Raw genomic sequence first — 12,149 nt, 5'->3', positions numbered from 1 at the left:
GCTTTTTTCTCGGCTTTGTGTTTCGATTCCCTTCTGCATTTTTAAATAGTGAGAGAAGACAAATGGTCCTTCCTGGCTTGGAACAATTGCAAAGGACTAGAAAGTCAGAAGGGGGAAGTCAGGGAAGCCGAATTAGAGGCAAAAGATTAGGTTTTTCAAAGGCATACAGGATATAATTAGACTACTTTTTATGTGTGAGGGAAGCAAGCACTTTGGGACATTGCCTCCCGACTTGTTTTTTTTTCTTCAAAATTTTCAAACAAGCACATATAAAATAAAAATGAACAACTCATTTGCACATGAAGAAAAAAGAACCCCCCCCACAATAAATAAAGACTTCAAAAAACAAAACAAAAAAACCCCCCACTTTAACTACAAATATATTCTAAGCACAACTAATTTAATACATCTTTGAAAGGGTATTGTTCATCAACCCTGTCCAATTTTTCTTCCCAAATGAAGAGATAATGTGGCATTTGCTGATTGACAGAATTTGAATTTTCTAAAAATTTGCTAGATCATCTCTAACATCCTTTATATCTTGAGCATAGTTTTTCCCCCCCATCTTCTAAGGATTTAACTTTTTAGTATTCCTATTCTGGTTTCTCTTCAGATTGTATAAATCTTTTGCTCTCTTGACCGTTATATACCTCTTTTGAATTAGTATAAGCAAGTATGCGGATTCTTTGAAACATGATTTTAATTCTGCTTAAGAGTTTGTTTCCGTCCTAGTAGCCACACTTTCTGATTTGGGATATGCATGATGGATTAAGATACTCAGGCCAATTTAGTCATGATGCACCAAGAAATAGTGTGAGTAGGGAGAGAGCAGCCCGAAGGTCATGTATGTTTGTTTCTCTTTGATGCATTTTTTAAATTAAGGATTTTGATTACAGTATTAAAAAAACCCCTAATGCAAACTAAACCTAAAGCAAAAAGAATAGCAAGAAAGGTTAAAAAGTGAAAAAAAAAGAAAAAGAAAAAAGAATATGATAAAGAAAAATAAAATTATATAAAGAAGTGACTTCTAACCCTCATTACAACAACTGTAGATACATTTAATTACTCTTCACCCCACATAAAGCTACAGATGAATATCTCTTCAGCCCCATATCTTACCCTTTATCTGCAGATGGTCCTCAACTTGTAACCATCCATTCAGTGACTTCTCGAAGCTCCGATGGTGCTAAAGAAATGGTGTTATGACTGTTCCTCCGAGTTTTTATTTCTTCTAACCCAGACCCCAATTCTTCCATGCCCTGTCCTTCTAATTGGTCACTACTGTTTAACTGAAAGAGGTAGAGGAGATAGTAAAGATGATTTCCGGTCCACACTGGTCAGTGTGAGTTAATTAATGCAAGGTGTACAAATGAAAGCGCTTATTTCGGCTATCCTATACCTTTGAATAAAAGGGTATTATTCTGTCTGAGGTTGACTGTCATTCTAAAATGCTGTGATGAGAAATTGTTCCTCCTTTTTTAAACTGCACGGGTTCCTTTGAGAATTGACAAATATGGCTGTTCCGTGTTACTGTTAAAATATGTACTTAGCCTATATAATTTTAGATAAATACCAACTTGCAGTGACTAACTTAGAGAACAAAAGGTTGGCCGTTGCTTCAAAACAAACCTCAGAATAGGATGGAGAATACAATGCTTGAGTTTCTAAGTGTGCATCTGGCGGTGGATTTCCTTTGTGAAAGATTAAGGAACTAATTGTAGGTTTGTAACTTGATATGTGCAATTTCATTTCATATGGTTTTTCTGATTGCCCCCCCCTTACATGGATAGAGGTTTTTTTTCTCCCTTAGCCTTAAAGACAACCATGATATACTTACATATTATTTAAAATTATTAAAATAAATTGGGTCTAAGTTAACAGACAATATAGCAGTTTTTATCTTTTCTGCCTAATAATGTCATAAGGAAATCTAAATGCTTTTGGCTTATATTCAGAAGTTCTCTTCCTCCAATTAGAGTCTCTGGCTAAGATTGTGTCGGGGTTTACTGCAAATGAGATAAATAAACTAAAAAATTTATTCTTCATCTGCCCCTTCATCAAATTTTAAGATGTCTTTCAAAGAAATTTTCTGAAAATCTGAATGCTAAAAACTGGTCTGCAAGGAATGCTTTGTAATTGGTACCTTTTTCTATTTAAATACAGGCACCTGTGGTTTTTTTTGAAAAAAAAATCTATATTTTGTTGCAGTCTTGAACTGAAATGGTATGAAAAGAAGATTGGCTTGGAAAGCCTCTTAAATTCCTTGACTGTGTGTAGTTCTTCAATTACAGCATCCCAGAGATAATGCCATCTTTGCCAAACGAGGGAGGTAAGCTATTTTATTAGAGAAACCTCATACTTTGGGTTTAACAAGCAACTTATGGGCAGTTCAGATACTGTGTATTCTATTCAGTCCTGGCAATACTACATGCATGATTAGATAATGGACCTCCAGGTATAATTCCATTATGGTCCGTGCTGCTTCTCTGTATTTTTTAAAAAGACACAGGGAATTTGGGAGTTACAGAAGAGGGTTTTAAGTACTATCAAGCTACTTCTATATTGGGGCCATGCAGTATTGGTATTCTCTATAAAACAACTGCTTTGGACACAAAGAAATGTAATCATAGAACTTGACTGGTTCATTAAAACAGCTATATCTGCTTGCCCGTTCATTTAGTTGCAGTAGAAATCCAAGGAAGGGGTGATGGTCTAATGCAGGGGTCCCCAACACCCGGTCCGTGGACCAGTACCAGTCCTTGGCATGCCAGCAACCAGTCCGCACAAACAAGCAAAGCCCCATCCGTGGCATGCAGGCAGCACACAAAACCACGCATTCTCCAGTCCATGGAAAAACTTTTTTCCAAGGAACCGGTATCTGGTGCCCCAAAGGTTGGGGACCTCTGTGCTAATGAGTTGCAAGCAAAAATTGCTTTTGTACCTCCTGTCATTTTAAAATAACACTCTTGAATGAAATCTGAAACATACCGCATTATACGTTTAAGTAGGATTGTACATTTACACTGCAAAAAAAAACATGTGGTTTTTCTGGGATTGAGAAGATTGTAAATTCACTGGTGAACACATGGTCATTTTAAATTGAAATTTTTATAATTGGTATTTCAAAAGTTTTGTAACTGCTTGTTTAGCTTTGCTATGCTTTCAAGATATGTGATAAAATGATTTTCTGTGTATTCTCTGTATTTGCTGGAAAGAGAGTATGGTGATGACTTACTATATCCTTTTTTTTAAAAAACAGATAACCAAGGAACCACTTCTTTGACTTTGAGTTCAGGCCTATCCTTCCAAAATTCAATAAGGAGAAAAGTCAGAGAGAAGAAAAAACATGCGGCCATTACTGCGAATATTGCTGGCACAAAATATGAAATTGGTAGCGAGCTACATATTCTACTTAATTTACATTTAATCCTATGGTAAAATAAAGAAAGGTGGATGGAGAAAAAGAAAGTTGCATAGCCAAAAAAGTTTTATGCTCAAAATATTACATATTAGGGTGTTAATATATTTTTCTGTTCTTCCTTGAGAAAGGTCAGAGATGCTTGCTTGGACTTTCATTCAGACTGTGGTCACACGTATGCCTCCATTACAAAATAAGTGACACATTCAGAAATTTTTACAATAGATTAATGTATTTCATCTTAAAAGTTAGTCTTGGCATTTCAATCCCATCATAAGTGAATGGTAACTACTTAAAAAAAAATTCTCGTTTTGTGGAATGCTTGGTGCTTTCTGAGTTTGGTTGTTTGCTTGCAGATGTTTCATTACCTGACGAGACAATATCATCAGTGCTGGTGAGTGTGGGGTTTATATACAGTAGCTTATTGTCCCAATTCCAGTGCGGATGCGGTTTTCTCCTTGATAGTTCCTTGATTAGGCTGTTGTTTTCTGTTATCATAGTGGGTTAATGAAATATTTGCAAGCAAACAGCCAAGAACAAAGATACCAAGGACTTCACAGCTCAACCCTGAGCTATATGTATTCTTTTATTAAAATCCTATCATGCTAGAAAGTTGCATATTTATTAGAATGTATTTATTGTCTTGGTAAATTGCTCTAGCAGCTAATCTTAAAGGTGCTTTTCATCTCCATAGACATCGAGCAGCCAATATTTTTCAATATTATAATGCATTAAGCTCAGTGTGGTCATTCAAGTTCACATTAATTTTACACATCAATTACAAAAGAGAGCACATTGTTATTAAACTGGAGCTTAGCATTTCAGTTAGGGAAAATCTGTTTTTAATTGGGAGGATTATGATGTGTTGTTATAATCTGTCCAGTCAATACCATATCCTTACTATAATTACCACTTAGAGTGAAAGTATCATTATGAGATACTTCATTGTTTAGAAGACTTTTATACAAAATGGAACAGGATTTCTTTTTCTCTTTGTTTCATTTTAACGCCTCAGTGTTAACCATTTAGGGTTCTTGAATATTATCTACTATTCTTCCAACATTCTGCTTTTGCTTATCTATAGCTGTGGTCATTTAGATTTTGACTGATTTTTCAGTTGGCATCAATGAAGTAAAGTACAAATATTGCCTGTTAAGACAAAGCAATTAACCAAGAAGATAATAAATCATACCTTGCAACTTCCATTATGTAAATTTAGTTAAAAAGGCAACAGCTAAGAAACATTTATAAAGTGAACTCTCATCAGAGTCAACACATTCCTACTGATTCAAATAAAAATCAACTGGAGGTTTTAGCAGTATTTTGAAAGCTAAAAGGTCCTTTTATAAACCAGTTTTTATCCCTAACGTAACACACAATTATTATATTTCTACAGTAGGAATACAGATTCTCCCCAATTTACGACCAAAATTGTAACCAGAATGTCTGTGGCTAAGCAAGGCAGTCCTTAAGTGAATCGTGCCTAATTTTACAACTGTTTTGCCACAGTTAAGCAAATCACTGCAGTTGTTAAGTAAATCATACGGTTGTTAAGCAAATCTTCATTGACTTTGCTTGTTGGAAGCCACGAAGGTCACAAATGGCAATCACATGGCTGCAACCCTCATAAATACATGCCAGTTTCCAAAACCCTGAATTTTGATCATGTGACTAAGGATGCTGTGACCGTCATAAGTGCAAGGACCGCTCGTAAATCACCTTTTTTTCGGTGTTGTAACTTTGAACAGTCGCTAAACAAATGGTTGTAAGTTGAGAACTACCTGTTATTCCTGTTGTGAGCTGAATAATGTGAGTAATTTTAATAGTAATGCTGTGTGCTAATATTACCTGCTGTACATCCAGATCTGGAAAAATTAAGGTTAGCTCTCTGGATGTTCAGAAAGCTAATTGTTTATGTTGATTGCCATGTATCTATTTCTGTCTTGTAGTCCGGATAGCAATAGAAGAAATGGGATTTGTGAAGACTCGGGATGATGATGAGACCGCAAACATTATCTGGAGTGATTGTGCTGTGCAGCAAGAAAAAATTGCAGATCTCCAGAACTACCAGGTAAAAATCAGGAGGCGCTGAGACATTGATTAAAGCAGTAAACTGTTATATCTCCAGGATTTCTCGTAGTAGTTCAGATCAATTAATCCTGGCTCAAAATTGGAAACAAACTATTTTCAACAGATACATTTGTCAGAAGTATGATCAAGGTAACGATCATACTTAGGCCCAGTACTCTTCAATATCTTCATCAATGACTTAGATGAGAAGTAGAAGGGGAACTCATCAAATTTGCAGATAAATTCCATAAGTAAATAAATAAAGTATTCATATATGTTGTACAAGGACTCAGGTAAGCCAATGATTCTTCAGGGTTACATTTACTAGCTACATTACCTAGTTTTTGTTCCTCCTATTTGAATGGTGGAGTTGTACCAGTGAAATAGCTCAACCAAAGCACTTGAGATGTTAGTGTATTGCAATATTCCTACTTTATTTGCATTTTCCAGCAATCCCCCCCATCTGATTTTTTTTTAAAATAGTAAGAAACAAAGAGCCATTGTGTTCCTAATTGATAATTTGATCAGGGTTTCAGTGATCTGGGACCAAATTCCTAAATTGAGAGAAAGAGAGAAAGACTGTATTATATTAATCATACTTCATGTAAGTTAAATAAATAAATAAATAAATGTAGGATTGCTAAGAAGCCCATACAGATAGTCGTCGCTTAGCGACCATAATTTGGATTGGCAAGTTTGCAGTTAAGCACTGCAGTTGTTAAGCAGAAGATTGTGTGACCATGGTGAGTTTACAGTGTCGCTTTCCATTTGGTCATTAAGCAAGACATCACATTACAGTGTCTTTGCAATTTTATTTTCACATTTTCTAACTGCTTGTTGGAAGCTAGTTGTGAAGCACAAGAATGTCAATCACATGACTGTGGGACACTAACAGTTGTAAATGTGTGCTGCTTGCAAAGCATCCAAAGCATGATCAAAATACTGATATGCTGCAACGGTCATAAATGTGAGGACTGGTTGCAAAGCTGTTTATTTTAAATAATTATCACTTCGAATAGTTGCTAAATGAGAAAGTTGGTTAGCGAGCAATACCTGTACATATTTCTGGTCAATACACTATTTACTAAATGTCAGAAGCTTCAGAACATATTTAATAATATTATCTTGCACTTATAGTTATTGACTGATCTTCAGGTTTGAGATGTATCAGCTTTGTATCAGAAGTATCTATCTAATGTGTCTATTCTGCTTTTTTTTTTTCCTTCCAGAGAATCAACCATTTTCCTGGAATGGGGGAAATCTGTAGGAAGGACTTCTTGGCACGAAACATGACCAAGTAATTTGCTTTCTTTTTCTTTTTCCTGTTAATAATGCAGAACTATTGGTTACAATGCAGGTTAAGAAGTTTAAATATAGCTACTAGTTTGTTACTGGATGTCCAAGTAGTCATTAGTAGTTCCTGAATGTCATCCAGTTCCTAAGGATGGTCCTCTATCAGTCTTTGGTGGTTCTTCCAAAGAGCCATGAAGGATGAATCTATCAATATCTACTCATCAGGGCATCCCCTATGTCCAGCAGCTGCAATAAGTAATACTTGATATGAGTGCAGGGGGAACTACACAAGAAAACTGCATGCTTTATGCCTTAAACTTCTTGAAGGCGTCTGGTTAGCCTGCATGACTTTTTTGGCCGGGTCCTGGAAAGGTTTCGTTTTTAATCAGTTGGATTATGTTTTCTTTGAGTTCATACATAACCAACAGAAAAATGTATTCCAAATTGGAAAAGTTGGAAAAAAAGTTTTCTGTGTGAGGAATTCTTCAAATACATCTATCTTGTAAATATACAATCCATATTTACATACATGTAATTTGAATACTTCATTTGATTTTTACTTTATGCTGAGAGAGTTGCTAGATAATACACAATTAAATTTACAAGCATAAAAATAGTTATCCTGAGATAATGCCTTGTTTTCCCCCCCATCTCTATTGTATTTATGACATTTTTATCAAAGTAGCGGAGAAGTATAATTAAAACTCAGAAAGCTGCTTTATACTGATCTGAGCTGTAATCATGGTGTGAGTGTATGTTTGTGCGTTAGATAAAACTCTTAGTTCTCAGATTTCGTTTTTTTTTTTTAAATAGTAATAATAAATAGATAAGGATTAGTAGAGGTTAATGCATCTATTTGAAACATTACTTTAAAAATGAAGTCAAACTGAAAACCAACGATTTTGCTAGCCAGTTTGGTCTAGTGCAGGGGTAGGCAACCTTGGCTCTTTTATGACTTGTGGACTTGAGTTGAAGTCCACGAGTCATAAAAGAGCCAAGGTTGCCTACCTATGTAGTTTAGGCATCATGCTATAGAAACAAGGAGACTGTGAGTTCTGGACCTACCTTAGACATGACTTGGTGACTTTTGCTCACCCTAACTCACGCCACAGGGTTGTTTGTGGAGAAAATAGGAGGAGAAAGGAGTATTAGGTAAGTTTGCTACCTTGAGCTACTTATAATAAATAATAAAGGTGGGATAAAAATAAATACTTTTCAGTGGTGTGATCTCAGGAACTTTGGGCAAGGGAGCATGGTGCAGAAATCGGCTGTATAGTCATACAACCCATTGCTTGTGGGTTGCCTTTCTCTGCCCTTAAACATATAGTATAATAAAACATATAGTATATAGTATAAAACATATCAATACTTTCAGTGCTCAGCAAGCAGAAAAAAATGTTCTGACATTAACCACTTTAGTTGTCATTTCAAAAAGAGCTTGAACAAATTAATTGAGCATTACTAATGCCTTAAACCAGGGGAAGACAAATCTGCACGAAGGCTGAATTGTCTGTTTTCCAGATTCCTGGAAAAACAAAGGGGGCTCTGTAGAATAGGTTTCTTTTCTCCCCCCCTTCCATCGATTAGGCCACCTTTTTAGCTAATGGGATTTCCCCTCCCACTTTTCTAAATAGAGAACAGATTCAGTTGTGTGAAGAAAGCACCCCATAACAGTTTTCCCATGGAAAACTAGTTCACCCTTCCCCAAAATAGCACCCTTCAAATTTATTCATATATCTCTGAGCATTCTCAGCTGATACGCCAAGAAGAGATCACGGAAGATATAATTCTACATATCCAGAGGGCATCAGATTAGGGAAGATCTAGTCTTGACTTTCAAAGGTAACCTTCAGAGTTAGCGGTAGTCCTTGACTTACAACCACAACTGAACCCCAAATATTTGTGGTTAAGTGAGACATTTGTTAAATGAGTTTTGCCCCTTTTTTACGACCTTTCTTGCCACAGTTGTTAATCACTGCAGTTGTTGGTAGTAACAAGTGAATCTGGCTTCCCCATGGAGTTTGCTTGTCAGAAGGTCGCAAAAGGTGATCACATGATCCCAGGACACTGCAACCGTCATAAATATGAACTAGTTGCAAGCATCCGAGTTTTGATCATGTGACCATGGGGATGCTGTAACGGTCATAAGTCACTTTTTTCAGTGCCGTTATAACTTTAAATGATCAATAAATGAACTGTTGTAAGTTGAGGACTACCTGTACTGAAATGTTACTTCAGCTAACAAGGCATGTTGTTCATCACTTTTTGACCAGTCAGAAGTTTCTATCACCTCAAATACTGTTCACATTTTTCAGATATTTAGGATACGAGCAATCAGATAACGGGGTTAATTGGTGAGGGCGAAGATATGAGCCTTATCTTAGTTTGAATATACTTGTGAAATTTGGAATACAGGTTGTCCTTGACTTGCAACTGTCTGAAGTTCTGACAGACCTATGGGACAGTGGGGGAGAGGGGAGGTGACATACGACCCAGATTCAAAGTTTTGATGGCCGTTCCCTCCCCTCATGGTCATATGACTGCACTTTGGATGCTTGACATTTAGGCTGCATTTATGGCTGTTTGCAGCATCTTGCAATCACGCAACTGCATTTTATGATGGTTTTGTGAAAAATGGCGTTTACTTCCATTTTCTTTGGCAAAACTGTAAACATAACAGTTGCTTAACAACCTAATGACCATCATAAACAAAGGCTGCAAAATTGTGTCAGTTATATGACCAATCATTTTACGACCATCACCTAGTTACGACCATGATGAACAGGCTCCGTTACAGTCGTAACTTGAGGACTACCTGTATCCCCCCCAAAAAATAAAAAATCATGGTGGTGTGTATTTAAGCAAGACAATAAAGCAATTCTACAATCCTGAATCACAGCACTGCCATTACTTGGGATCTATAATAACCGTAAGCACAATTATAAAAATTGTAATGACGGTTGCGGGTTTTTCTTTTTTTTCATTTTGAAGTGTTCTTTCTACAATTACTAGTAGCTTTTGTAACAGGCTCTCTATTGTACACAGACCCTGACACTCTTGGCTCCAATCCTGGATCTGCAGATGGCCATTTTTGCAAGTTTTGTACCCACATGAGCTATTAGTAATTGTATATAATCTCTCAGCCAAATGAAAAAAGATGACAGAAAGGTTGTTCTTGTTTTGCTTTGTTTTCTATTTATTGTAAAGTGACGAGTATAATAGTAGTACCTGGCGTGTATCAACATTTTTTTAGTATAACCTTTGAGTATATGAAGATCCTTATTTACATCTGTCATTTCTGTGGTAATTCTTATAAAAATCTTATATTTTTTCCGCCTCTTTAAAGGAAATAAATTGTAAGCAATTTAATGTACACTTTTGTGTACATTACAACTGTCTCATTTAACGAGGGATATTTTGGGCTCTGTTGTGGTCGTAAGTCGAAGTATACGATCTAGGAATATGTTTTTCTTTCTTCAGTTTACTGCTGCTAAATCAGATTGAAACCACAGATATGAAAATGCACTGCTCCTTTGGTTCTGTTTTTCAGAATGATCAAATCTCAGCCACAGGAGTATAGTTTTATTCCTCGGACGTGGATTTTTCCAGCAGAGTTTACCCAGTTCCAGAACTATGTAAAAGAACTAAAAAGAAAGCGCCGAAATAAAACGTTCATAGTCAAACCAGCTAATGGGGCAATGGGACATGGGTAGGTACAGTAGCAACCCAGTGGAGTCCTTTCACATCACTACGCTTGTTTATATAATTGGAATTATAATTAGATATTGAGGTTCTAAAAATGTTATTCATTAATAACAAGCACAATAAGCAGGCTGTTGATGCTGCTACTGGGAACAAATAGTGGACTGGATTTGTTAGTTTTCTTTCCATTATTAGAAAGGTACTAAATATAAGATTATGTTTGTCTTATTATACCATCCATATACAGGTGGTCCATGCTTAACAATGCTAATTGGGATTGAAAATTCTGTCATTAAGGGAATGTGATCATAAATAAAAAAACACCAAATGACTGTGTTGCTTAATGACAGTAGTTCTGGCAGTCCCAGTGCTGTCATTAAGCAAGGATCACAAGCATACCACATGACCACAATTTCCAATTTCCTGTTATAGAATTCTTTATTGGCCAAGTGTGATTGGACACACAAGGAATTTGTCTTCGGTGCCTAAGCTCAGTGTACATAAAAGGTATAAGTGATAAATCGTGATCATAGTCATCGTAAAAATTTTATCATAAATCATAAGATACAACACTTAGTGATAGTCATAGGATACTAGATAAGCAATCAACATAAATCATACTAGGAAACTAAATAAATATAAATTGTAAGATACAAGCAACAAAGTTATAGTCATAAGTAGATAAGGAGGAATAATAGTAATACAGCCTTACTAAATAGTTTGACAGTGTTGTGGGAATTAGTTGTTTAGCAGAGTGATGCCATGGGAGAAAAACTGTCCTTGTGTCTAGCAGTTGAATTCTCCATTTACTTTGCTTATGGAAAGTTGGCAGGGTAAGTCACTAATCACAATCACCTGACTGTAGGATGCTGAGAAAGCTGTAAGGACAAGATACAGTTATAATTATCAGTCATTCAGCATTGTTGTAAGTTTGAGCAGTTGCTGAACAAGTAATCATTAAATGAGGACTACCTGTAATAATCTGTTTATTACTTATTTAGTAAACAAATTTATGTAATTGCCCAACTCACACACAGCATAGCATAGCACAGCACAGCACAAGAATTATTGGTGAGAGATATTCAAACACTTGGTAAACTATACAGTATAATAGATTTGGAGTACATGCCTAAGAAGTAGGTTTGATAAACCTGGCTTAAAGCAAGTGAAACCAGTAGCTTACTATTTAAGGGACATTATTTTTATAAATAATTAGCCAGAATGGAAAGTCTTCATTTTTTCTTTTTTGCCTTTTATCAGGATCTCCCTTGTCAGAAATGCAGAAAAACTTCATTCTCAGGACCACCTCATAGTTCAAGAATACCTTGACAAGCCCTTCCTTATGGAAGGTTACAAATTTGATTTAAGGGTGTACATTCTGGTAACTTCATGTGATCCACTTAAAATATTTTTATATAATGATGGATTAGTGAGAATGGGCACAGAGAAATATCATCCACCTAATGAATCAAATCTGGTAAGTAAAGGTTTGAGTGAATAAAAATAGTGCAACACTATATGCTTAGGCAAACCCACTGTATATATTGTAATAGAGAACAGCTAGGTATTGATTGCAAGATAAATTGTTTTGGAATGATTATATTTTGCTTTGTTTTTAATTTCTGTTGAGTTGAGAGTCAGAAGAATACAATGGTAGAGGGTGTCA

General features: G+C 35.8%; 1 protein-coding gene across 1 annotated transcript in view; it reads left to right on the top strand.

The window, feature by feature from the left end:
• Positions 1-2,304: 2,304 nt before the first annotated feature.
• The window catches only part of TTLL7 (tubulin tyrosine ligase like 7), a 60,031-nt gene continuing 50,186 nt past the window's right edge, over positions 2,305-12,149 (top strand). Inside the window, 6 exon segments of the mRNA XM_015823221.1 lie at positions 2,305-2,329; positions 3,260-3,391; positions 5,368-5,489; positions 6,718-6,785; positions 10,332-10,490; positions 11,744-11,960. Coding sequence (XP_015678707.1) covers positions 2,305-2,329; positions 3,260-3,391; positions 5,368-5,489; positions 6,718-6,785; positions 10,332-10,490; positions 11,744-11,960 — 723 coding nt within the window.

The sequence above is a fragment of the Protobothrops mucrosquamatus genome, unplaced genomic scaffold (genome assembly GCF_001527695.2).
Source record: "Protobothrops mucrosquamatus isolate PMUCROS unplaced genomic scaffold, P.Mucros_1.0 scaffold1802, whole genome shotgun sequence".
Lineage (NCBI taxonomy): Eukaryota > Metazoa > Chordata > Lepidosauria > Squamata > Viperidae > Protobothrops > Protobothrops mucrosquamatus.
This window is presented reverse-complemented; position numbering and strand designations above follow the sequence as displayed.